This window comes from Trichosurus vulpecula, chromosome 1, assembly GCF_011100635.1.
Source record: "Trichosurus vulpecula isolate mTriVul1 chromosome 1, mTriVul1.pri, whole genome shotgun sequence".
Classification (NCBI taxonomy): Eukaryota; Metazoa; Chordata; class Mammalia; order Diprotodontia; family Phalangeridae; genus Trichosurus; species Trichosurus vulpecula.
In genome coordinates, this window is record NC_050573.1 from 393,967,776 (window position 1) to 393,993,965 (window position 26,190).

At 34.7% G+C, this 26,190-nt stretch overlaps 1 protein-coding gene across 3 annotated transcripts in view; it reads left to right on the top strand.

The window, feature by feature from the left end:
* The window catches only part of MALT1 (MALT1 paracaspase), a 96,193-nt gene that overhangs the window by 9,225 nt on the left and 60,778 nt on the right, over window positions 1-26,190 (top strand). Inside the window, exons 3-8 of one of the 3 annotated variants that reach the window (XM_036761093.1) lie at window positions 9,223-9,344; window positions 10,757-10,907; window positions 19,370-19,548; window positions 20,025-20,121; window positions 22,293-22,325; window positions 25,025-25,051. In XM_036761093.1, coding sequence (XP_036616988.1) covers window positions 9,223-9,344; window positions 10,757-10,907; window positions 19,370-19,548; window positions 20,025-20,121; window positions 22,293-22,325; window positions 25,025-25,051 — 609 coding nt within the window. The remainder of the gene's footprint in view (window positions 1-9,222; window positions 9,345-10,756; window positions 10,908-19,369; window positions 19,549-20,024; window positions 20,122-22,292; window positions 22,326-25,024; window positions 25,052-26,190) is intronic. The other 2 variants (XM_036761101.1, XM_036761109.1) reach the window with 2 other exon arrangements.

Genomic DNA, 26,190 nt, shown 5'->3' on the forward strand with positions numbered 1-26,190 from the left:
CTAGGTCATATATTCATTTGGTGCTTATTTTGGCATGTGGAGTGAGGTATTGGTATAAAACTAGTGTCTGCCAGACTGCTGTCCTGTTTTCCCAGCAGTTTTTCTCTCAAAGACTTCACGTTAAAAAGAAAAGTCTTCTCATCGTCATTAAGCTAGGTTTGAGTTTTGAGTCATACGTCAACATATAACATTATGTATAAAATTCTATGACCGTATTTTGTCCTTTAGTTTTGAGAAGCAGGATGCTGACTCAGTGCCACTCTGAAAAGCTCAGGTATCCCTCCTTTGAAAAGTCCTTTTTGCCCTTTAAGCTTTTTTTTCCCCTAATGATAGAATTAACATATTCTTTTCACCATCACTAAGGTAGATTGTTCTGATAGCCTACAGTTTTTTCAGGGTTGTACCTAAGACACTCTCACACATTTTAGGAGAAAGGCAAGAAACAAGGAAAAGTACTTTGTGCTTTACCAATTATGTATTGGTTTTGGATATTTAATTTTAAAGTAGTTATGTAGTATATCTGGAATAAGAAAAATAAGGAATCATTTATCATTTGAGTATCATTAGGATGAGAAGAAATATTTTGTATTAAGAATGTTCCTATCCTCCATTCTCCTTTTCATATCTATATTTATTTTGAAATATGACAGTAATTCTTAAATGATACTGAGTTTGTTTTTCCTGATACTTTTGCTGTTTACTCTGGCTGATGTACAGATGTTAAAGTCGTTTTTAGAAATTATTTTTTCCTGTGTTTAGTTAAATCTTTTGTAAGATGTTTTAATAAAACTAGCCTTTATTTTTTTCAAGGGGGAATCCATCCCCTGAATTTATCTATGAATTAAATATAGTTAGAAACAAAAAAAAAACCCTAAATACAATGAGGAAAATATAAATAGGACTTGGAGATGGAAGTAGGAGTCCTTTGTATTTGGTTTGTGTTTTATGAAGCTATAATGCTATAATCACAATGAATGGATAAATTATAACTAGCAGCAAAAGAAAATAATTTAGCTAGATATATGGGACACTGTTAACCTAAAGTCTTTTGTATCTAAGAACATTACAAGTCTAGAAACAGGAATTATAGGGCACTGTTTTCATCACTTTTATTTTAAAAAGAACGTTGGGGATTGCTACAAGAAGTTTGTAGAGTTCAGTGAACTCTGAATTATCTGCACATAAATTATCTACTTTGTGAATAATTATCTTTGATGACCAGCCCTTTTTTAGGTAGCAGATTTTTACAGCATAAAAATTTTTTCCCTAATCAGTAAGAGCTATCCAAATGGATCATGTCTAGTAGAGTCGAGCAGGGAAGAGATGAAGAGATTGGGTATGTTCAGAAAAGAGGAAGGAGAGAGGTGAATGTGTTTCAGTTAGGACACTGAATATTTTTCAGATTATTGTTTAACAATTACTGCATTTCTTTATTGGATCTGCAGTCCTCTTCCATTACAATCCATCGTGAGGATTCTTCTCTTATATGTCTCTTATGTTCACCCACAGATCTTCCACAGGATTAACCCCTTGTTCTTTTTCTGAGTCTTTTTGCATTTTGTGGATATTAGTGCAATACCCAGTCATTGAGCAAGCATTTGGTAAGTGCCTGCTACGTGTCAGGCAGTATGGTAGGTCGTGGGCATACAAGTACAAAGAATGAAATAACCCCCACTCACAAGGAGTTTACAATCTAATAGGGGAAATAACAAATGTCTATAAGTCAGTAAATACAAAGGATTTTTTTATGGCTCTAATTTTTTTTTCTTTTTTGGAGGGGGTAGGGCAGTTGGGTTTAAGTGACTTGCCCAAGGTCACACAAACTAGTAAGTGTCAATTGTCTGAGGCCGGATTTGAACTCAGGTCTTCCTGACTCCAGGGCCGGTGCTCTATTCACTGCACCACCTAGCTGCCCCATACAAAGGATTTAAATACAAGAGAGGGAGGGCACTAGCAATTGGTATCAGGATTGTGATGCAGAATATGGTGCTAGAATTGTGTCTTAGAAGAGAGGAGGCTCAGTGAGGCCAAGGTAAGGAGCAAGTGCATTTAGGGCATGGGGAATGGCCATTGCAAAGGCACTGATATGGCAAATGGAGTATTTTGAGGAACAAAGAAAAGGTTAGTTTGGCTCTATGGGATGGAAAATAATGTCTAATGAGGCTGGAAAGGCAGGCTGGGACTGGGCTCTGCAGGTCTTCAGAAGCTAAACAGACAAGTTTCTATTTGCTCCTCAATAGTAAGCCACTAGAGTTAATTGGGAAGTCACATAGTTCTGACATTAAGGGAAATCACTTTATCAGGAATGTGCAGGATGGATTGAAGTGGTGAGAGACTAGACAGAGAGATAAATTAGGAATTGTGGTGCCTTTGGCAAAAAATAGGAGTTTGTAAGAGGGAAAGAAAGATAATGAACTCAGTTTTAGACATGTTGAGTTTGAGATGTCTCTGGGACACCCATCTGTTATCCATCAATCTCACTGTATGATAGACCCACTTACATTTTCTGGACATAGATTTCCTCAGTGAGACCCCTTAATTCTTTTTCTTACTCTTAAGAAATTTGTCATACTTTGTATTGGCAATTATCATCCACCTCTCCATTGCTCTTTGGGTTATCCATAATTTTATTTCTTTGGGAACTGAGATTCTCTGAGATTTGTAACTATACAATATTCTTTGGAGAAAATTTGTATTAAAAAGGTAAGAGTTTTGTACCAGGGAGCAGCTGAAGATTATTAAAAGCACCATATAACATGTTTTTGAACTTTTTCAGTGTATTGATTGGTTGTACTGCTTTTCCCTCCTTTTTTCTTTTTCTTTTTTTGTCTTTAGAAAACACTTTTTATTATGTGGGTTGGCTCTCTGGGAGGGGGAAACAAAGGGATACTAGGGAAGACTGTGATGTGAAAACAGAAGACATCAAAAAAAATTTTAAAAAGCATCGCATAATTTTCCAAGGGCAGTTCAGTCTGCTCTCTTCAATTCTGAATTCTGCTTACTGTCCATTTGCAGAATCTGTCCCAGATATATGTACTACTATAGTAATTCAGTATAGTGGCCTACTTAATACTCTATTAAATTAATAGCAGTCATGATAATAAATAGTACTAGCTCACATTTGTAAAGCACTTTAAGTTTACAGATGACTTTCCTCACAACCCTATGAGGTAGGATATTTTCCCCCAAAGCTAAATATAAGTCATTTTAAAATTATTCCTTTTATATTATTCATATGTCTCTCCGTCCATGAACATATTTGAAAGCAAACTATATTCAGAATGTTTGAAATAATCTTTGGTGTTGGGTTGCTTACTTGTATATCCTAATTTTAACAGTGTCCAGTCATCCCTGCTCACAATTATGTGTTAAATTTTTACTTTAAAATGTATTTAGATTTGAAAAACTGCTAGGTTCTAAAAATGTAATTATCAGCACATTTTTTTCTTGACAGAAGTACAAAATTATAACTGCTCTTATAACATTGTTTGAATTGTTTAGATAATTCTGCATTGGCTATAAGTAACAAGTTGGTAAGATGGAGTCATTTAGAAGATCTTTTTCCATCTCATGTATTGCCATGTTGACAAAAAAAAAAACAGTTGTGCTGTGGGAGATGTTTTTGTTATTTTCACCTTTTTGTTTTTGTCTTATGTCTCCAAGCAGAGGGCAGTATTGATTATTATATAATATTATTAAGGTAATATATTACCTTACATCCATATAGTGCTTTGCGGTTTTCAGAGCATTTTCGCTTACATTTTAAAAAATAATGTATTTATTGTTATTCTGAACTTGCAAAATACCAACAGTATAAAGAAGAACAAAGACGATTGTACACGAAACTCTGAATCTGTATTACAGCTTGCTTTTTAAAAGTATGTAATAAATAAAATATGTTAGTTTCAAAGATGTCTTGCCTGTCTGTTTCTTCTTTCTTTTCTGTGCATTTTAAAAAAAAACACTTCAGCGCTCCTTTTCTTTTCTACCTTTTTGGCGTAACTACTGCTATTCTACCTCCTCCCTTTTAATTCCCTTTTAAAACAAAAAACAAGCCCTTGTAACAGATATGCAAAGTCAAGCAACACAGTCAAGATTGTTCTTTGCTGCAATGAAACTGGCTTTATTCTGGGAGAATGGGGTTGGCCTGTAGGGGGCCATATGTTACTTACAGACGTAGGAACTTTTGGGGGATATCATGTTTAGCTTCCTTGCAACACTAAAAGATTTTTTTCAGGATTAATGTTAAGATACAAAAGGCCGTGCTTATTTTTAGTATCTGTTTGTGCAAGAGAATTTGAGTAATTACCTTACAAGTATAGGGGCATTCTTTATATCATTAGCTTCTAGAGGTGCACATGCATAGAAGAGTTTTACGTGTAAAAGTAAAACTATTGTATACATTTATGTTGATAGGCACAGTAGATAGATTTCTGAAAAGCTCTAATTGTATTTTAAGTGCAGAAGGAAATAGAATTTCTCAAAGGGAATCTGTGGCAAATCTCTTGGAAAATGCAGAATCACCCCCTAATTTATCTTTTTTATGTTTTGAATTTTTACATATCAAGTCTTCAACACAGCTGCATACACTTTATTTCCAGGTATTGCATGCATATGCTTGCATAAATACTAAGTTTCATTATGTTGTGTAGTATTTTCTCAGGCTTAACAGGAAATCAAGTCACCTGTCAGACTACCAGCAGATAATATCTAAAAATGTGTTTATTTGCCCAGAAACTATGCATATCCTTTTAAATAGAATTTTCATTTATATTCAATATCTATCATATATATCCTAGATATACATTAAATTTCACGTATCTGTGATGTCCTTAATTATATTTGCTCAGCATCACACTCTCATGGGAGTTAAATGGGTAGTTGAGGGTAACACAGTTGTACTACATATAAGGAAGGAAATGAGTGGGTAGAACATGAGAATCAAGTATTGAGAGTGCTGTTCTTTACTAACTGAGTGTAGTTTTAAAAATAATATTATGTCTTAATTCCCAGCTGTGAAGCAACATGCAGGCGTAGTAGATTCAGTTTTATGTTAGAAAACCAAACTACAGAAGGTATCAGGAGTACATTACAGAATTAGAAAATCTTAGATTTGAGAGGGACCTTATTGAGCTCAACCACCTACCTAGTCCAAGAAATCTTTCTAACGTAATTCCTTGCAGATGGTTATCTAGCTCAAGTAATTCCATTGACAAGGAGTTTGAAGCTTAATGCATTTTTAAAAAATAACTCATTCCATTGTTTGACAGTACTATATAGGAAGTTTTAAAATCCCCTTTTGGATATATATAATATATATGTAAAATTATATATATGTGTATGTATGTATGTGTGTGTGTGTGTATATATATATATATATATATAAAATTTGCACATATTTACCTGAAAATATTTGTTAGAGCAAATTATTAAATAGTTTTAAGAGCATACTGTTCTTCTGACAGAGAGGTGATAAACTCAAGTTGAGGAATGAAACATACTTTTTCAGACACAACCAATATTGGAGTTTATTTTGCTTTACTCTACATATTAAGGTTTTGGTTTTTCTTTTTTCCTCTAAATTTTGGGGAGGAGGGAGTAGAAAGAAAGAGGGAAGGAGGAAGCTATGATTATGTAGCAAAAAGGAAAGAAATGATCATTGATATTTGTTTTTGAAGTGCATGGGGAAAAAAAAAACTAGAATAAGACCAGAAGGAATGAAAGACTAACTGGGACGAGGAGAGGTCATTAATGAAGCCTAGAGAGGAGTGAAGGAGTGAGTGTGGCTGGCCTGAGCACTTCCCTTAGGATGGGGTTCTGGAAGGCCTCAGAGGACAAGACACTTTCCAGGGTGAGAAGGCCGCACGGGGAGAGGCATCTTACAAGGAAAGAAGGTGGTTGGGGGTCGGTGAAGTCTGGAGAGGCAAGATGGGAGGTGGGAGAGGAAGAAAGGAGGAGTGAGCATAGCTGGCTTATGCCCTTCCTCAGATTGGAGGTTCCAAGAGAAAATGTGTTTATAACAGTGCTATTTTAGTTGATGCTTAAATTCAAAATTTAAGAAATAGAAACAAATGAATTGAAAAGTGGTAGGAAAAAATAATAGCTAACATTTACATAGCACATGCATTGTCTTATTTGATTCTCACAGCAGTTGTGAAGTAGATGCTATTATAGGGGGAACTGGGTCCAGGAGCGGATAAGTGGGCTGCCTAGAGTTTCACAGTTAGTGTCCGATGCAGAATTCTTGACTCCAAGTCCAGCACTCTGTCCATTATCCCACCTAGAGAAGAAAGAGTGATGAACTCTTAAGTTCTCTCAGGGTTTTTTGTTTTTTAAATATCTTCTGCATCCATCAGTGTCTGCTTCCTTTCAGGAATGCCAAGGGTTTGTTAAATCTTAGAATCATAGATTTATAACTAAAAAAAGAGAAGAACTCTTAAGGCCCACAGAGTTTGTGATTTAACCAAGATCACATAAATTGGAACATAGCATTTGAATAGAGGAATGAGAAACTTGGAAGGCCAAGTTAGGGCTAAATCAAGGAGGGCCTTAAGTGCCAGAGTAAGGAGCTTTGATAGTTGAAAAACTTTATCTGGGAAGTAGGGAAAAGACATCATCAAAATCCCAATTTATATTAATGTTTTATTCAACAATTCTTCAAGTTCTTTCAGTGTGTAAATCTTTCCCTAACACAGTTTCACTATCATAAAGTTCTTTTGAGAGAACTTCTATGCCAGATATTAAGACATTACTAGTGATATGAATATCATATCATAAAGCATATCCTTATAAAAGTCACATATTCAACTATTTTAAAATGAAATAAAACCTTTTTACTAGAAATTTTCAGCACAATGCTTTTATTATAAATTTATGTGTGCTATGTCATAAAATATATCTTCATAATAATAATATTTATATTGTACTTATGTGCTAGGCACTGTGCTAAGTAGTTTATGATTATTGTCACATTTAATCCTCACAACAACACTGGGGAGTAGGTGCTATAATTATCTCCATTTTACAGCTGAGGAAACTGAGGCTAAGTGACTCGCCCAGGATCACACAACTAGTAAGTGTCTAAGACCAGATTTGAATTCACATCTTCATTCCAGGCCTTTTGCTCCATCCACTACACCACCTAGTAGCCCTTTACAAGAATTTTTAAAAAATCATTTATTCTATAATTTTGTCATCTCTCATTGTCTGAAAACAGAATTTTGTAATTGTTGACTTTATCTCTGAAGATCTAAGCGATAATATAACTATGTTATAGATAATTGAACTACCTTTTTTTCTTCTGAATTACAGAGAAGTTAATGGAACCGGTAACCTATTTGGACCAGGTGGATTATTAGAAGAACTTACCTGGAATAAAATAAATAGATTTAACTTATATTTTTAACAAAGCTTTTCACAAAATCTCTTTTTGTTCTTGTGGACTTGATGGAGAAAGATGGGTTGGGCATGATACAGTTTAGGTAGATTTGGGGCTATTTGAATGGCTGGTCTCAGGGAACAATCATTTATAGTTTGATGTCAACTTGGAAGGCAGTAGTATGTACTGGAGTGTTTCAGGGATCTTGTTTGGCCCTTTGCTCTTTCACATTTTTTTTGTTGTTGCAGGGAAGAAGGCAGGGCATTTGGGGTCAAGTGACTTGCCCAAGGTCACATAGCTAGTAAGTGTGTGAAATGTCTGAGGCCACATTTGAACTCAGGTCCTCCTGACTCCAGGGCCAGTGCTCTACTCACTGTGCCTCCTAGCTTCCCCCTGCTCTTTCACATTTTTATCAATGACCTTAATAAATCACAGATAACATGCTTATTAAATTTGCCATTGATACAAACTTAGGAAGGATAGGTGAGAATTAATATCCAAAAACCTCGACAGACTGAAATGTTAGGCCATCTCTAATAAAATAAAATTTAATAGGCATTTATATAAATAACATCCAAGTTTGGTTTTAAAAAATCGACTTTATAGATCCAAAATGGCTAGACAACAATTTCCTGGAAAAGAGTACTGGGTTGAAATTAAAAAGAGAAAGCCTTGATGAAAGGAGAAACCATAGCAATGAGAAAATAGTACAGGCAATCTGGAGGGAGGGCAGTAGTTGATTCTCTCATACTCGAGGTCTATAAAGTGTTGGCATGTTGTAAAGGAGAACCTGGTAGGTTAGAGGGTAGACTAGAAGATTTCTAAGGTCCCTTCCAACTCTGAGATTCTATGATTTTATTTCCTAGGTATTGACAGCCTTATTGTAATGTGTTATGATATCATTAGAAGAGAATATGTTACTGCTGAAATGTCAATTTCATTCATTTTGCAAAAATTGATTGAGTGCTTACTGTGTGCCAGATACTGTGATAGGTTCCTAGTAGGACACAGAGATGAAAAAGTCACAGTTCCTCCTCTGAAGGAGTTTACAGTCTGGTTGCAGAGGAAAAAATGCATGCTAATAAATTTAATATAAAGTAGAATGTATTAAATCCAGAAGTGCAGTTTAAAGTGTTATAAAAGGGCATAAGAGGGAGAAGAGTATGTCTGCTTAAGGGATCTGGGAACACTTCATGACTTCCTGCATTTGAGTCAGCTCAGTGAAGAGTGGTTACAGTTTTAACCAGAAGAGATGGAGATGGGTAAGGTTTCAAGGCATAGGGAACAATGTGAGCAAAGACACAAATGTGTGTGTAATTTGGTGGATGTATTAAAGACTGACAAGTATTTTAGTTGATTTTAGGGTAGGATATACGAAATAGTATTACGAGAAGGTTGGAGTGTGTTTATAAAGGGTCTTGAATTTGATCCTAAAGAGTTTGGGTTAATCTGTGGCAGAATCACAATAATTATAACAATACTTCATGTGTAAAATGCTTTAAATTTTTCAAAATGTTTTATGCACCTTATCTCATTTGACTAATGTTTGAATAATATATTAAAGAATCTGTACCTTTTACACCCCACCCCATCATATTTTGCCATGAGCAAACTAGAAATGTCTTTGTTAGATGTACTTTTTTCTGAATAACTTTCGAGAACCATTGCATTCACTTTTTCTATCAACTTGACGTGGTGATTTTTGATTGGAAACTACAATAGAAATAAATTCACAACCTAATTGCAAAATTTTCACTTAATTTGGGGAATAATAATTATGAACATTTTTCTCACATGATTTTTTCACATAGTAAGATGAATTTTTTGGGTTTTTCCCTCTATAGGAATAAAGATTATTGTAAACCCAGTTTCAAAGGCTATATTAGCAGGACAATACGTCAAGCTTTGTTGTCGGGCAACCGGACATCCTTTTGTGCAGTATCAGTGGTTCAAAATGAAAAAAGAGGTAATAACTTTTAAAGAATTTGCATAAGTTCAAGCAGATCGATAAGAAAATCATGAAAAGTAAATTGGTGTACTGAATATGTTTGGGGGAATTTCTTTTAATGTACTCATAAAAATTGTATTAAAACTAGTTTATTTTATTAGATGTTATTCTAGCACCACTTAGCCTAGTTGGGAGTTCTCTGGTTGGTTCTTTAGTCCATTTTCTATATAATCTGGTGCCCTTGACCTTTTTTACTTTTTACCTAATGAAATGTTTTGGATAAATAAAAATGTAATATTTCAAATTCATAGCCTCTCTCATTGGGTTTTTCCTAAAACCTTGGTTCTTTTCTGTTAACTCTAATAATAGATGTGCATTGGAAAAAAAAACTTGTTTTTTTTTATGGTTACTTAACTCATAAAATTATTTTACACAAAACAATAGAGGAGCAGTTTCTAATCCCTATAAGATGTGAGTAATTGAGCTATTTAAAAAAATAGTAGTATAGTAAATTTTCTATTACATAAGATAATGGATAGACACTTTTGTGATAGAATAACCTATGCAGAGCTGCCCATCCCAAAAGCTGAGCAAATAGTGAATTAGCAAGTTAGTGTTACAGGTTAAATGACATTCTGGTTAATTAGTCCCTTTCCTCCTACCCACTTTGTTTATCTCTGTTAAATTACTTATCTTTCAGAAAGACCCAAGTTGAGGTCTACCTTTATGATTAATAAACAACAAAGTAGGAGAATAGCATGAGTACTAACAATATTTGAAGAGAAAACACAGGATAGTAGTAAGAAGTTAAGGGAGGAGATAGCCATTGATTGGGGAATGACTAAACATGTGGTAAATTAATAATATGGAATATTATGATAGTGAAGAAATGAGGATTAAGAAGAAAGCATAGAAGCAGAGGAAGATGCATATGAATTGATGCAGAGTGAAATAAACAGAACCAGAAATAGTCATGAAATTATAGTGGTCAAGTTTGGCCCCAAAGAGGCACCTTTTTTCTTTCCCCCCAGAGGTGGGAGACTGTGGGTGTGAAACACTACATACTTTTAAAATGTGTTGTTTAGATAGGCTAAATTATTTTCTTTCCTTTTTAGTCTTTGTTATAAAAGATGACTCTCTGGGAAGAGGAGAGAGAGGAATCCATTGGAAAATTTAAGTGATGTAAAAAAAATCCAAATAAAAATAAAGTAAGGGAAAGTGAGCTTCTTCATGAGGATTGACTGGATTTTTAAACATTTTAATCGTAAAAGAATTTTTTAAACCAACAGTTATTACAGAAGAAGAATCATACATGTTGTTACACATTTCCAGAGATCATGAATTGTACATATTAGGCCTTTTAATTTTTATTTTCTTAAAGTTATTTTTAAAAGAATCCTTCCCTTTTTTGTTATTAACTTTTGACACAGATTCCACATGGGAATTCACCAGAGCTTATTTTTAATCCAGTGCTTGTAAAGGATTCTGGCTTTTATGTTTGTCGAGTGAATAATAATTCTACCTTTGAATTCAGCCAGTGGGCACAGCTGGATGTTTGTGAAGTCTCTGAAGGTTCTTGTAGTAAGTGTCAAATTAAATTTTCTTTTAATTTGGGAGTGGGAAGGAGAATGGTTGCTTTTCCTCCTAATACTATTTGCTTTGAGAAGGAATTAGTAATATTACTTAAAACCAATTTAAATTCCATCCTCCCCCATTTTCTACTGAAGCTTGTGTCTAATCTAGATCATGATAACAAAATAAATTTGAAAAAGTCGAGACCCTGTATTATAGTATTTATTTTTATCCCTACCCAGGTGGCTAAGATTTGTCCATTTTATAAAACAAACATCAGAAATCAGTTCTATCTCACATTATATTATAAAACAAACATCAGAAATCAGTTCTGTCTCACATTAAGATTTAATGGGTTATCAGTCATGTGGTTCATGGAAACTTCAATAAGCATTTATTAGGTGCCTACTATGTATGAGACAGTGCACTAGGCACTAGAAATACAAAGACAAATGAAAAGTCTTTCCTCAAGGAGCCTGCATTTCTTGTGAAGGGGTAGGACAGGACGAATATACAATTCAGTAATTATAAAATAGATACACAGGAAATGCAAAGTAATTTTGGCAGGGGAGAGTACTGACAACTGGAGGGGATCTAGAAAGGCCACTCATAAGCAAGGCCCCTAGAACTGAATCTTGAAGGGAGCTATTAAGTCCAAGAGGCAAAACTGAGAAGGGACCGAGCATTCCTGGTATCAGGGACTAGAGAGAGGCCAAAGAGGGAACGTCATATCAAAGACAGCAAATTGGCCAGTGTAACATAGAATATATCAAGTCAGTCTAGAAAGAAAGGTTGTAGCCAGATTGTAAAGGAATTTAAATTGCAGAGAAATGTGTATTTTTTTTCTAGAAGTGATAGGTTGCTGCTGAAGCTTCTTGGGCAAGGGAGAAACATGATCATATCTGAGCTTTAAGAATCAGTTTGAAAAAAAAAAAAACCAATTTGATATCCATGGAGGATAGTTTGAGAAGAGGAGAAAAATGGATTTAGGAAGAGTAATTCCTAGTCTTTTACAGTAATCTGGGCAAGAAGTGACTGGTACCTAAACTAGTAGTGTGGTATGAATAGAAACAAGAGGATCAATCCAAGAGATGTTTTGAAGAAAGAATCAAGATTTGGAAATTGATGCAATATGCAGTAGTGAGGGAAAGTGAAGAGTTCAGAATGACTCCGAGGTTGCAAACCTGAGTGACTGGGAGGATAATGAGTCTTCAACAGAAATAGGGAAATTAAAAAAAGATGTGGACTTAGGTTTCAGATAGATTGGATTTGAAAATACTATCTAAGTTATTTGAGAATACTAGTTTACCTAGGTGAAGAATTCAGAAGCTAGTGAGAGGAGACTGGGGCTCAAAAAAGAAATGAGGGCATGAGATATAGATCTGGGAGTCATTTGCAGATAGATGATAATTGAATTCGTGGGAGATTATGTCACTGGAAGAGGACATAGAGCCAGAAGGAAAAAACACTGAGGTACATCCACACACAGGATGCAAAACACAGATGTTGATCCAGCAAAGGGAATTAACTAAAAAGGACAACTCAGACATGTAAGGACAAGAGCTAGGAGAGAGAAGTATCACAAAAGCTAAGGAAAAAAATGAATTTTCAAAATGAGGGAGTAGTCAAGAGCATCAGACGTGACAGAGAGGCCAAGATGGATGAGGACTGAAAGAAGACTGTTGAATTTTTTAATAAAGAAGGGAAATAGGAAGGAAAGAGACTAAGGAAAAAGGGATAAATGAGAGGGAAGGTAGATTAAGGGAGGTATTAGCCAAGAGCAAAACAGATTCTTAAAGAAGGGGGGAGAAAAAATAAGTATAAGAATAGGATAGAGGGAAATACACAGCCATCATAACTGTGAATGTGAATGGGATGAACTCATAATCAAAATGGAAGAGAATAGCAGAGTGGATTAGAAACCAGAATCCAACAATATGTTGTTTACAAGAAACATACTTGAAACAGAAAAATACATACCGAGTTAAAGTAAGGAGCTGGAGCAGAGTTTATTACTCTTTAGCTGAAGTAAAAAAAAAGGCAAGGGTAGCAATCATGATCTCAGACAAAGCAAAAGCAAAAATAGACCTAATTAAAAGAGATAAACAGTGAAACTACTTTTTGCTAAAAGGTAGCATAGACAACATCAGTACTGAACATATATGTACCAATGGCATAGCAACCAAATTCTTGAAGGAAAAGTTAAATGAGTTATAAGAGGAAAAAAAAACAGTGAAATGATAATTATGAGAGACTTCAGTTTACTCTTTTCAGAACTAGATAAGTTTAACCAAAAAATAAGAAGTTAAATTAATAAATAGAATTTTATAAAAGTTAAATATGGAGAATATTTAATGGAAATAGAATGGAGTGTGCCTGTTTCTAAGCTGTATGTGCCACATTCACCAGAATCGGCTAAGTATTCAGGCATATAAACCTCACAGACAAATTCAGAGAAGCATTTATTTTGAATGCCATCTGAGAAAGTTTAGTTACCAGGGGCTTTGGTCATTAAAGAGCACCTCTCAACACAAGCTATGTGGATGGTATCACAGATAGCATCAGTCATTCAGTAAGTATTTATTACCTGGTATGTGCCAGGAACTATGCTAGGTGCTGGAGACAAAAGTACAAAGAATCAGATAATCCCTACATGCAATGAGTTTTTAATTTAATGTGAGAAACACCACATTAAAACACATATAAAAATCAATACAGCACAAATTTAAAGTTAATAAAATACATGTGTATATGTAAACATAAATACATGATGGTTTGGGAGGAGAGCATTAACAGGTGAGGAATCAGGAAAGGCTTTAGGCAGATGATGATGCCTGAACTGCATCTTAAAAGAAGAGAGGGACTCTGAAGTGGAGGTAATAGGGGATTGTATATATGATAGGCACTGTGCTAAGTGCTTAGGAACCACAGACGACCCCTGTCCCCAAGGAGCTTACATTTTAACGGGGCAGATAGCACGTATATATGAACATATATGCATAAAACATATGCATAATGAATACAAGGGAGTTTGAGAGGAGGGCACTAACAGCTAAGGGGATCAGGAGTGGCTTCATGGGGGACATCCAGTGCATGGCAGCATGGAGACACGAGATGGAATGTTGTATGTGCAGAACATTAAGTAGGCCTTCATGGCTTGACCATTGAGTGCCTGGTCAATATAAGAACACTGGAAGGGAAGGAAGGGCCTGATTGTAAGGAATTTTAAATGCCAAAAAGTTTATATTTGAACTTAGAGCTACTGGAGATTTTGGGGTGTGGGGGGAGGGGAAGGGAGAGGTAACATGGTAAGAGCTATAATTTTAGGAAAATGTCAAAGCACTTTGTATGGATTTCCCCTTTGCCCTTATCACATTCTACTTAATCTTACTTGTTTAAAGGTCATTTCCTCCATCACAATGTAAGCTCCATGAGGATAGGGACCGCTGGTTGTTGCTGTTCATTTTTGCACCTCAGCACCTAACAGGGCTTTACACATAACAGGTATTAATAATAATCACAACAATAATAGCTGACAGTTACGTAGCACTTCAAGATTTGCAACACGGTTTATGTACATTTTCTTATTTGATCCTTATAGCAACTCCATAAATTATGATTATCATCATTGGCTGTTAGGTGGAATGACAGACCACTGGGCCTAGAGTCAGGGAGGCCTGAATTCAAATCTAGCTTCAGGCCCTGGGCAGATAAACTCTGTGTACCCCACTTTCCTCAACTATAAAATGAGGGTAATAATAGCTTCCCAGGGTTGTTTTGAAGATCAAATGAGATAATATATATAAAGCACTTGGCATAGAACCTGGCATATAGTCATGCTTAATACATGTGTGGTTCCTTCTTTCCACTGTACAAATGAGGGAACTGAGGCAGAGAAGTTAGGGAACTAACCTAAGGTCATAAAACTAATATGTATTCGGGGAAAAAATTGAATCAAGATCTTAGGGAAACTGCGGGGAAGGGTAGATATAGATGCAAAGATTAAGTCATTCTGTTCTGTTACTAAATATGCTGTTGGAAAGCCACAGTCTATGATTGTGACAGTGAGGCAGCCCTAATTCCCCCTCTACAAAGTGAATTCTGGCTGTTACCAAACAGAGCAGTATGAGGACAAAATAGCGATGCCTTCCCATTGTGAAGAGACTTCTTATCCCAACTGTCATATCTTCAGTGATGTAAAGCCCATATGTCATTCTCTACAATCCCTGTGTAGCTCAGCTCTGGTTTGGCATTACCTAGGTATATGATCTATGCCTAAATAATAGCATATAATCTATGCCTAGATACTACCAAATAAATAGATTTTATTCCCATATCATTATAGATTATATACCTAGGTGTTACCATATAAACCAGAGTTTCATATGCTACCACCATAGGATACTTATTTATTATTAAATTTATTCTTTTATTACTATATATTGTTATATTTTTATCATGTTATTATATTAATTATTATGCCCAATTAATATAATTAATTATTACATTAATAAATTACATATATTTAAATTACTTCTAAGGCAGCATGGTTTAGTAGAACGCTGGAGACCTGTTTTCTAGTCTTATATATGCTGCTGATTAGCTGTGTAATCTTGGGGAAGCTGCTAAACCTGTTTAAACCTCACTTTCCTCATCTGCAAAATGAGTTGTTTGAACTAAATGACTTCCAGGGTCTCTTCCAGCACTAACATTCTTGTACTCTTAGAGTTTCTACTCTAGTAGAGTTTTTACTGTCCCCAGTAGATGCCTTGTATAGCTAGCTTCACTTATGTGATCATTACCATTTGGGAGAATAAAAAATTGAATGTTTAGTGTTTTGTATCCCAGCACTTAGGACAGTACCTCACAGAGTTTAATAAATACTGATTGGTTGATTGATTGATTGATTAAGAAGAATATTATTGATTGCTTCAAAAAGAATATAATGCACATTAGAAAGGTAATAAGTATGGTTACCAATTTTTGAATGGAAGTGGTGGAAATGGTACAATAAGAAAAAAAGTTAAAACATTTTAAAATAGATTCTTTTATTCTATATTTGTAATTCTGTGTCCCTACTTATTTTTAAGTCTCTAAAAATCGTGGAAGATTTTGATTGAGTAGGAGAATAAAATGATTAACATAATGATTGGTAAAAATGAGAGCAAAATTTTATTTTTATTTTTAAAATACATATTTTAAATTTTTATTTTAATTTTTTAAAAACATGTATGTTTATATGCCTTAGTGAATTTTAAAATAGCCTTTCTTGCTGTACATATTATTCAGAGATTTTATGGTAAGTGCTAATATTAAAAAAAACTGAAACATTGTAAAGATAAACTATGTAATTCTAACACAAATAGTATTGAAACTGATTTTAATATTTTCTGTCCACAAATAATCAGAAATTTGCATATGTGTTAGAGGAGACTGCCATTATTTTTTCATTTTAAAATAATAATGGAAATGTGTATTGAATCGCAAAATACATTCCATATACAATTATTTTAATAATTTTTCTTCAGAACTACCTCTCCAGCATGCTAGGAAATAGATTAATGATACATATTGAGTCAAATCACCAAAACATTTTTGCCACTTACTGTCTGTGTGACCTTTGACAAGCAACTTAAACTCTGTGGGTCTCAGTTCCTCCTGTGAAATGAAGAGGTTGGACTAGATGACCTCCAAGTCCCCTTTCTAAATTGATAATCATGTGTCCCTCACATGCTAGGAGAAAACCAAGGGGTTTGGTGCTTAAGAATTAGTTTTTATAAAACAGCTTGATTTGATGATGAGATGATATCATTGCATTAAATACAAGAAAACTAGCGGGTTAAACTAAGACTAATATACAGTAGTTATTTAAAAGAGATTTTTTTTTCTTTTTGTCTCCACAGTAGCATCCATATCACTCATTTGCATTTGAGAACTAAAATAGGGCCTGGGTGTAGGTGACAGAAAGAAAGCCTGCCAAGTGGCTACATTAGAAGTCTGCTTCCTTTGATAATAGACCCCTCCCTTTATCTTGAGAGTTCGTGAAGCTAGATTTCTGGACCATTTGTATGGAAAGGAGTGTTAATTAAAAGGATAGAAATCCTGCTGCTATTGAATATTTAGGTTAGAGGAAGGATGATGAGTAGGAATTTGGTTATTGTGACATTTTTTGTGAGATAGAAACTATATTCAGAATTATAAAAATCAAACACCCCATAATAACTTTTGAAAAATACAAGTCAGGGAGGTTAAAAAAAATGAGATTAAAAACAGTACTTTGGGTTCAGTTATTTCCCCTACAACTCTTATAGTTCAAGAAAAAGTGTAACTCAGAAGATAACATCTATGTAGAAATTATTTCCTGGTTACATATGATTTCCCTCCCTTTGATTGCAAGAACCTGCAGAAATTAAATCTATTTCAATATTCTGAACTCCCACTCAATTCATAAAAAATAAATTACACAATTCAAGGCAGTTCTGCCTTGAATGTTCTCTGTCTTACATTTTAATGACATAGACAACATATGAAGGAGGCCTGGGAGGGTATACAGATGGCATGATTTAGAACAGGTAGACAGGAAGTGAGGTGGAGGCTTGTTTCCAAGCAGACTAAGGCAAAGGCTCACCTCTTAGAACCCATGGTGATTCCCAGGATGGAGTTAAAGTTCCTAGTCGGGGAGTAGGTGGAGATGAGGGCTTGGAGTCAAGGAGGGGCTCTTTGGAAGCTGGTGACCTTTATACAACACAATTCACCTTTTTTATTGATAACTCAGGGTAAACATCTGTTAGTAAGGTAATATACGTATATATATATATGTATATATATATATGTATTATATATATATATATGTGTATATATATATATATGTATTATATATATATGTATATATATATATGTATTATATATATATATGAATTCTGTTCTTCCCCCATTTCTACACCAGTCTAGACCACTAATGTCAAACTCATGTAAGAATAGGAGCCACTAAACCTTACATTAAGTATCCCTCTAGGCCACAGATTGACTTAGAAAACTAAATATTAACATTATCTATGGTCTATTGTATTTTTACTTGTTTTGCTAAATATTTCCCCATTTTAATCTTGTTTGGGCAGCACTCCCACTGTTGATCAGTATTGATTGGTGTGTCTTTTATGTGGCTCACTGATGCCTTCAAGTGTCCATTGAGTTGTACCACAGTTGCTTTCTTCACACCTTCCCCCATTCTCATATAAACAGAGAATATAGATGTATTGGGTCTTTAAAGACTTGGAGATACATGACAGAGTTCATTAATTTTTTTCAGCTTTGTTTCTGATTGCCTTCGATTGCATTTGCTTCCTTACATTCCTACTGTTGCTTCTAATTGTCACTGCTCTTGATTGTTGCTTTTTTTCTGCTTGATTTTCCTTTTGTCTTTTTTATCTCCTTTCATTTCTCCCATGCTTCTTGCTTTTACAGGTGGAAAAATGAACTTTTACAGATATCTCCATGCTGTTACAGTGTACCTTTCTGTATGTGTAGCAAGTTAGCCAGTCACGACATGTCAGATATAATTTTGACTCCTCTTGGCTATATTTTTTTACTCCATGCTTTGCAACCAAAAAGGAGTTTTTCCATTTAGAATCATAGTTCATTGATGTAGAGCTAGAAGGGTCATCTGATAGAATTTCATCACTTTACAGAGGAGGAAAATGAAACCCAGAAAGGTTGTGACTTGATCAGAGTCACAAAGGTGACGTGGCAGAAATCCATATCTGAAGGCAGATCAACTGAATCCAAACGCAGTAATCTCTGCACTAAATCATACAGCTGGTTACTTCCAGTCCTGAAATGTTAATGAATATCTGAAGGTTCCAGCAAATTCATCTTTTAATAAATGAGGTTTTACTATAATGATGCTTATTAACTTAATCCATAGACCCTTTGGGAGCTATTCATTGGTATACTACAGGTTCCTTGGCCCTAACCTATTCAATATTTCTGTAAATTACCACATTATGTAATTAGTAACCTAGAAATTGTGCAAAATACCTTCAACCCAATACCCTGGTTACTGTGACTGTGGCTTCTAGCATTTGAAGGCATAAGGACTGTAGTGCTAAGGGCAAGAGGATGGACTTTAGGAGCTGGTTTTTAAGCACTGTGATAGCTAGTTTAACAAAATCTCACAGAAGAGTTACCAGACCACTAATCTCTAGATGTGTTCTAACAATGAACCAGAGATGTTGTGGGCCCATTTTGTATGATTTGAAACTCCTAATTATGTTAAATTACTAGTGCAAGATTATGTATTTTATCACTCTTCCTAGCCCCAGAGAGCTGATATGCATAAATAGAATGTCTTTGAATATAAACTAGCCACAAAGACTAAAGAAAAACTTTGTGAACTACTTCTGTTTTTAAAAGAATAAACAGTGAATGCACATGTTATTTATTTTTAATCTTTTTTTTTCTTTTTGTTTAAGGGAGTTTGGATGGCTTCTCTGAAACCAAACTACAAATCTATATTGAACCAAAACCCCAAAAGTTGAGACCAGGCAACACATTAGTTCTACAGTGCGTGGCTATTGGGAGCCCTCTTCCTCATTATCAGTGGTTCAGAAATGGATTTCCAATAACACATGGGACAAAAAAGTTATATATGGTAGGGAAATGATATTTGGAAAATATTATTCTCTATTTTAGTAAACAGTTTATTGCAGGTTACATGAGAATATTATTCTTTATTTCAGCAAACAGTTCATTGCTGGTTACATGAGAATAAAAGTGTGTGTGGACACTTCTTGGTTTTAAAGATCTTTTCATACCCTACCTCTAATATCTGATAACTATTATTGTTGAATACATATTGATTTTTATGTATGACTACACTTGGATCCTAAAGTTTTTCCAGAGCATAGTCGGAATACTGAATAGTATAGTTTTATATGAACGCCACTTTTTTGTCATTTATTAGCTTGTAACAAACTTGATAAAATGTAGCAAAGCTTATCCAGAAATTTGTGAAATTATCCAGTCTTGTTAGAAAATTACTTTTGTTCCTTTTTATTAGTAGTTACTGGTTTGTTCTAATTAAGTCTAAAATTAAGGAGCTGTTTTTGTGTCCTTTTGTTTATACAGGTGCCTTATGTCGATTTGGAGCATCAGGGAACATATTGGTGTCATGTATATAATGACCATGACAATCAAGACAGCAAGAAAGTAGAAATCATTGTAGGTGAGCCGTACTGTTTTGATAATTGCAATAATATAAACTGTAAGATTAGACTCATCTGCACTTAAGTAACTAGAGTTCTTGAAAGCAATTTTCTTTTCCTTTAAATATAACTAGCCTGTTGAATTGAATTCACATAATTACATTTTATTTTTTGGAAGCAAAGTTTTACTTCAGATTTTATTATATCAACACAGGTATCCAAATAAAAGGCCAGTTTTTGCCTAGGCCAGTTTTCCCACGTCTTATGTATGTGGAAGGTTTTTGATTGTTGTTAAACTTAACCCCCAGGAAGACAGGATGTGCAACTGAACTCGTTATCTTTTTCCCTAAACTCTCCCCTCTTACAAACTTACTGGTTTCTGTTGAAGTCACTCACTGTGCACATTCATCATTTCTACCTTTGCTACATCTCTAATAACTGACCTTTTCCTTCTCTTCACACAGCAACCACCTTAGGCTCTCATCACTTCTTACCTAAAATATTTCAACAGTCTCTTAAGTGATCCCTATGTCTGCAATCTCTCATCACCCCAATCTAGCCTACAGATTGCTGTCAATGTAATTTTCCTTAAGTACCAGTTGGACCTTGCGGTACCTTTACTCAGCTAACTCCAGTGGCTTCCTCTTGCCCATAGGATAACCTAGAAACTTTTCTATTTAGCTCTTAAAGCCATATACAACCTAGCCCCAACCTGTCTTTCCAGTCTTATTGGACGTTGCTCCCCCTTCCCACACTAGTCAGCCTGGTCACTCTATATTCCTCATACACAACTTTACATCTCTATCTCCATACTTTTACACTGGTTATTCTCCATACCTGGAATGCACTTCCTCTTCATCTCCTCCTCAGATTCCTTCTCTTCCTTTAAGATCTTCTGCGTGAAGCCTTCCTGATCCCCCAAACTGCTAGAGTCCTCCCTCCCAAACTACCTTATATGCAACTACTTTATACGTATTTGTATTTATTAATTTAATATTTCTGCTGTTGTGAATTTGTATATATACTTCATGTTTCCCCCAGCGTAAGCTCATTGCATAGGATTCCTATCATTCAGCCAATAAGTATTAAATACCTACTATGTGCCAGGAAGCTAGGTGTCAAAAGAGGATAGAGGCCTAAGCCCAGAGTCAGGAAGACCTGAGTTCAGATTTGACCCTGGACACTTAATAGCTGTGTAACCCTGGGCAAATTATTTAACATCTGTCAGCCTTCGTTTCTTCATCTCTAAAGTGGGAATAATAATGGCACCTATTTCCCAGTGTTTTTGTGAGGATAAAGTGAGATAATATAAAGCACTTTACAAACCTTAAAGTGCTGCATAAATGCTCTTTGTTATTGTTTTTTTATTACTACTACTACTACAACCTCTAGCAATTATTTCATTCTTTGTACTTATATCTCCAGCACCTACCGTGGTGCCTGGCACATAGTCGGTACTTAATCAATTCTTGTTGGTTATTGATTTATATGAATCTTTTGAGCTTCATTTAACTTCCTTTTCTGGCAACTAACAACATACCTGATAAAACCATTGTGAGTAATTTTTTGATGAAGTCATTCTGTCCTGCCACTCAATTATGATGCCTTCTATTTGTTCTCATTGGTTGATTACCTGTTAAATTTAGAGGATTGTTGCTTTTGTTATTGAAACCAAATGATATCTTTAAGGTGTTCTGTTTTCTGAGTATGACATACTAAATTCAAAGCCAGTTATACAGATGGAAAAACTGTGAAAAGAATTGAAAAAGATATATATGTGTATACAAATACGTTATATGTAAAAGATACATATACATATGTATGTATTTATTACTTATGTGTATGTAGGTATATGTATATGGAGAAAGCTCTCTGTTTCAAGTGCTAGCGTATAAATTTATATAAAATAGAAAAACATTTTAAATGGAGAATTTTTAATGAAAGTGTTATGTAAGATAACGGAAAGCTCTGTTTTAGATATCAAAGCTCCATTACGATTTATATATTTTTGTAGCCCTATTTTAATTATTTTCTATACGTTCACAGAAAATATTAACACTAAATGTTGACATTTAATATGTTGGTTTAACAAAAACAACTTCTATAGTATTTATATTTTTGTGTTCTTAATTCCTGCCCTTCCTAAAAACATGAATTACAATACATTCAAATTTGTTTTTTCTAAAACAAGGAGGAACAGATGAGGCAGTGGAATGCACTGAAGGTAGTATAATGCTGTGGTTGTAAAAGTTAAATATTCTGCATGCTGATTACTGTTGGGATTGGCTTATCTGTAGATACACTGTGAGTGCAGTGACAGAAAAAAATACTAGCTACAAATGGGGTAATCAAGTATAAAAATGTTTCAATTAAAAATGTTCCATATTTATTTCAGATTCCTCTTGGTTTTCAGAATTTTGTAAACTGTTCCAAACATTGTGACTCTGGTGTTACAGTACCATTCATGCAGTGATTTAATCTTTAGTATACTAATAATTTTCCTAAGTGAATGGCACGAGTTGCAAGTGTTTTCTTGAAGTTTTTATATCTTTAATATTAAAAGACCCTAAGATGATAGAAGGATCTCTTTTGCTAAATATTTGTTTGGTTTCTTTCATCTCTTTCTCTTATAATAATATGCCTCTGAAATGAAACTATTTCTCAGATGTCATATTTAAAGTTTATGGTCAAGGCAGCTAGGTGGCACAGTAGACAGAGCACCTGACCTGGAGTCAAGAGAACTTGAATTAAATCCAGCCTCAGACACTTGACACTTACTAGCTGTGTGACCCTGGGCAAGTCACTTAACTCCAGTTGCCTCTCAGGAAAATAAAAATAAAGTTTATGGTCATATGTGTCTGGTTAAACAATATTAAGCATACTTTTAAAATGTAAAATTAATAGATTACCTAGTTATTTTTATAAGTAAAACCCTTTGAACTAATCTACGGTGTCACCTTTTGTATTGTACAATTTGAGAATAAAGGATTTAAAAATTTTTTTGGACTAAACAAAAAAAGTATTTAAACAAGTATTTTACTTCAATTGCAGTCGTTAAATTTAAAACCTAAATTATCGTTCTTTAGTATAATACCATTTTATTAGAAAAATATGGTTTAGTTCAGCAAGTATTTTTTTCAGTTCCTGCCTCTCAAACTCACATAGAGTTGTTAGACTATACTAAGGTGTACTAAGAAAAGCATAATCGCTTCATGTTTCCTGCGTTTCCTACTGGTCTAATTCTTCTCCATAATATTTCTTATTGGAATGATAATTCCCTTTTCCAATCCTAGTCATGGTTATAATTCTTTGGAGTCTTAATGCTTGATGATATAAAGTCCTTGTCTCTAAATCACAGTCTGTGAATTAATTATCCCCTAGCACCTGAAAAGATCCTAAACTGAGTCATTAAATGTTTATTATCCAGGGAAGGGGCTTTGAAGTTACCCTGACAGACTCTCATCAGAAAACATTTATTAACTGACGAATTGCATGATTTCTAGAATTTACTAATCAATATAATTGGCCTTCTAAAATTCTAACATGCTTAATAACAGTTTCAAAGCCTTCTCTGTGATGTAAACAATTTATCATTGTCTTCATGAAGTACAAGTTGATCCATTTGAACAATCACCTTGCTCTGCTTCCCTTTTTATTGAGTCCTTTTTAGTGTAATTTGGTCACTAGTCAATGCCTATACTATAAATAATATGAGTAGTCACTGTATGTACAGTATGTATACTTTCATCTGTGATCTCGTAGATGTGGGTACTCCCTCCAAAGATACCCTTCTTTACCTTCTCATCCTGTGCTGTCTTTGTCCATGTCCTCCTATAAATCCTACAAACAATAACTTTGCAAAAAGTTACTCAAAATTCTGAGGATGACATAATATAAAATTATACCCAAAATGACAGTAGAAAGGTTAGGGTCCAATTTTTCTTCCCCAAATAAAGTTTAACTTAAAAATTTTTTTTTTCAAATAATTGGTAGTTGGAAATATTATGAACAATATATTGTAGTTACAGTATTTATTTTTACCCACAGAATGTGTACTCTCTCTGTTTCATATTATACATTAAAGACCATTTGTCATTCAGTTTGGACTATAAATCATTTTTTCATTAAATCACATATATATGATAAATATACGTAAATCATTTTTCATTAAATCATTTTTTAAAATTATGTTTCCTGTCATAGGATTATAGATTTAGAACTGGAAGACATCTCATAGGTCATCCCATCTAGCCCCATCATTTTACAGAAAGGGAAACTCATTCTCGGGGAGATTGTGAGGTTACCCAAGGTCACACAATTAACAAGTGTCTGAGGTGAGATTTGAACCCTGGTCTTCTTACTCCAGAGCTAGTGAGTGCTCTTTCCACAGTACCATACTGCCTTCAAATTAGTGGTGAGCCAGTAAACAAACTTGAAAAGAATGATCTGTTTGGAGTCAGAAGACCTAGATTTGATTCCCAACTCTGCAACTTGTTAGCCTTGGGCAAATCACCGAACCTCTGTGGGCTTCAGTTTCCTCATTTATAAAATGAAAGTGTTGGATCATATGATTTCAGAGGTCCCTCCTAGCTATAACTCTGTGATCCTGTGATCTTCCCAAATCTGCTATCAAAGTCTCTCATAAAAATGTTTTCTGTACTTACTTGACAAACATTGAGAAAACTGTGAAATTCAAAAAAAAAAAGCAGTCATTAATTAGAAACCATAATTGGCAGCAACGGGACATATTCCTTCTCCCTCTTTAAGTATCTCAGTTCCTCACATGTGACTCCTTTGAAAGTTCTATACTAAGAATTATATAGCTTTTTTTTTAAGAATCTATTTTCCTTGATTAGACTTAATCTGGTGTAATATTGATAAAACGACAATAAAGTTAACCTAGTTTCTTTAATTTCATTATAGATGAATTAAATAATCTTGGGCATCCTGGTAAGTAGTACAAGTACAAAACACTATTAATTTCAACTATTTAGTGTGAATTCCTGATTTAAAATATACAGTGTAGATTTTTTCTTTTTTTAATTCTATTTTAATTGACGTCTTTTGTCTTTACATCACCTTCCTATCTAAACATATCTCTTCCTTACCTAAAAAGAAACACTCATAAAAAAGATTTTTTAAAAATGTTTTAAAATAGCATTTGGCAAAAACAACAAAAAAACCAGATCAACCATGCTACTGTGTAGAATTTTTTTAGAGGAGGCTTCAAACCCTGTGGGAAACCCTCTCCACCAATACAAATGCAACTGTAACTTAATCCTAAAAAGTTGCCTGGCTTGAATGGTGGCCTGCCACCAGTGAGGCTGAGCTGGTGCAGCTCAGGAGTTCTGGGCTGCTGTAGGCTAAGCTGATCTAGTGTCCACACTAAGTTCAGCAGTTAATGTGGTGAGCTCCTGGAAGTAGGGAGTCACCAGTTGCCCAAGAAGTGGAGAACCAGCCCAGGTTGGAAAAACAGGGTAGGTCAATGCTGTCATGCTGATTAAAGTGAGGTCAGGCCTGTGAGTAACCTCTGTCCTTCTAGCCTTGTTTTTGAAACAGGATGATCTAGTCTCAAAAAAGGAAAGGGAATGGGGCAGCTAGGTGGCGCAGTGAGTAGAGCACCGGCCCTGGAGTCAGGAGGACCTGAGTTCAAATCCGGCCTCAGACACTTGATACATGTACTAGCTGTGTGACCTTGGGCAAGTCACTTAACCCTGATTGCCCTGCCAAAAAGCAAAAAAAAAAAAGGGAAGGGGTGGAGAGAAGGAAAAAAAGTCAGGATTACTGAGAGGTTAAGTGATTTGCTCATAATCACACAGCTAGTAGGTATCAGAGAGAAGATTTCTGACTCTAAGGCCAGTTTTCTTATCCACTACATAATGCCTAGTATGTATAAATTTCTTTTAATGCCAGCTTGAAATTACTGTAAAATACCTAAATGACAGAAATGACTTCAAAATAAAGCTTAATATTATGAACACCTTTATTAGTTTTCAGAATCCTGAAATTATAGGACAGGAGTGGAGAACCTGTGGCCTTGAGGCCACATGTGACCTTCTAGGTCCTTGAGTATGGCCTTCTGATTGAGT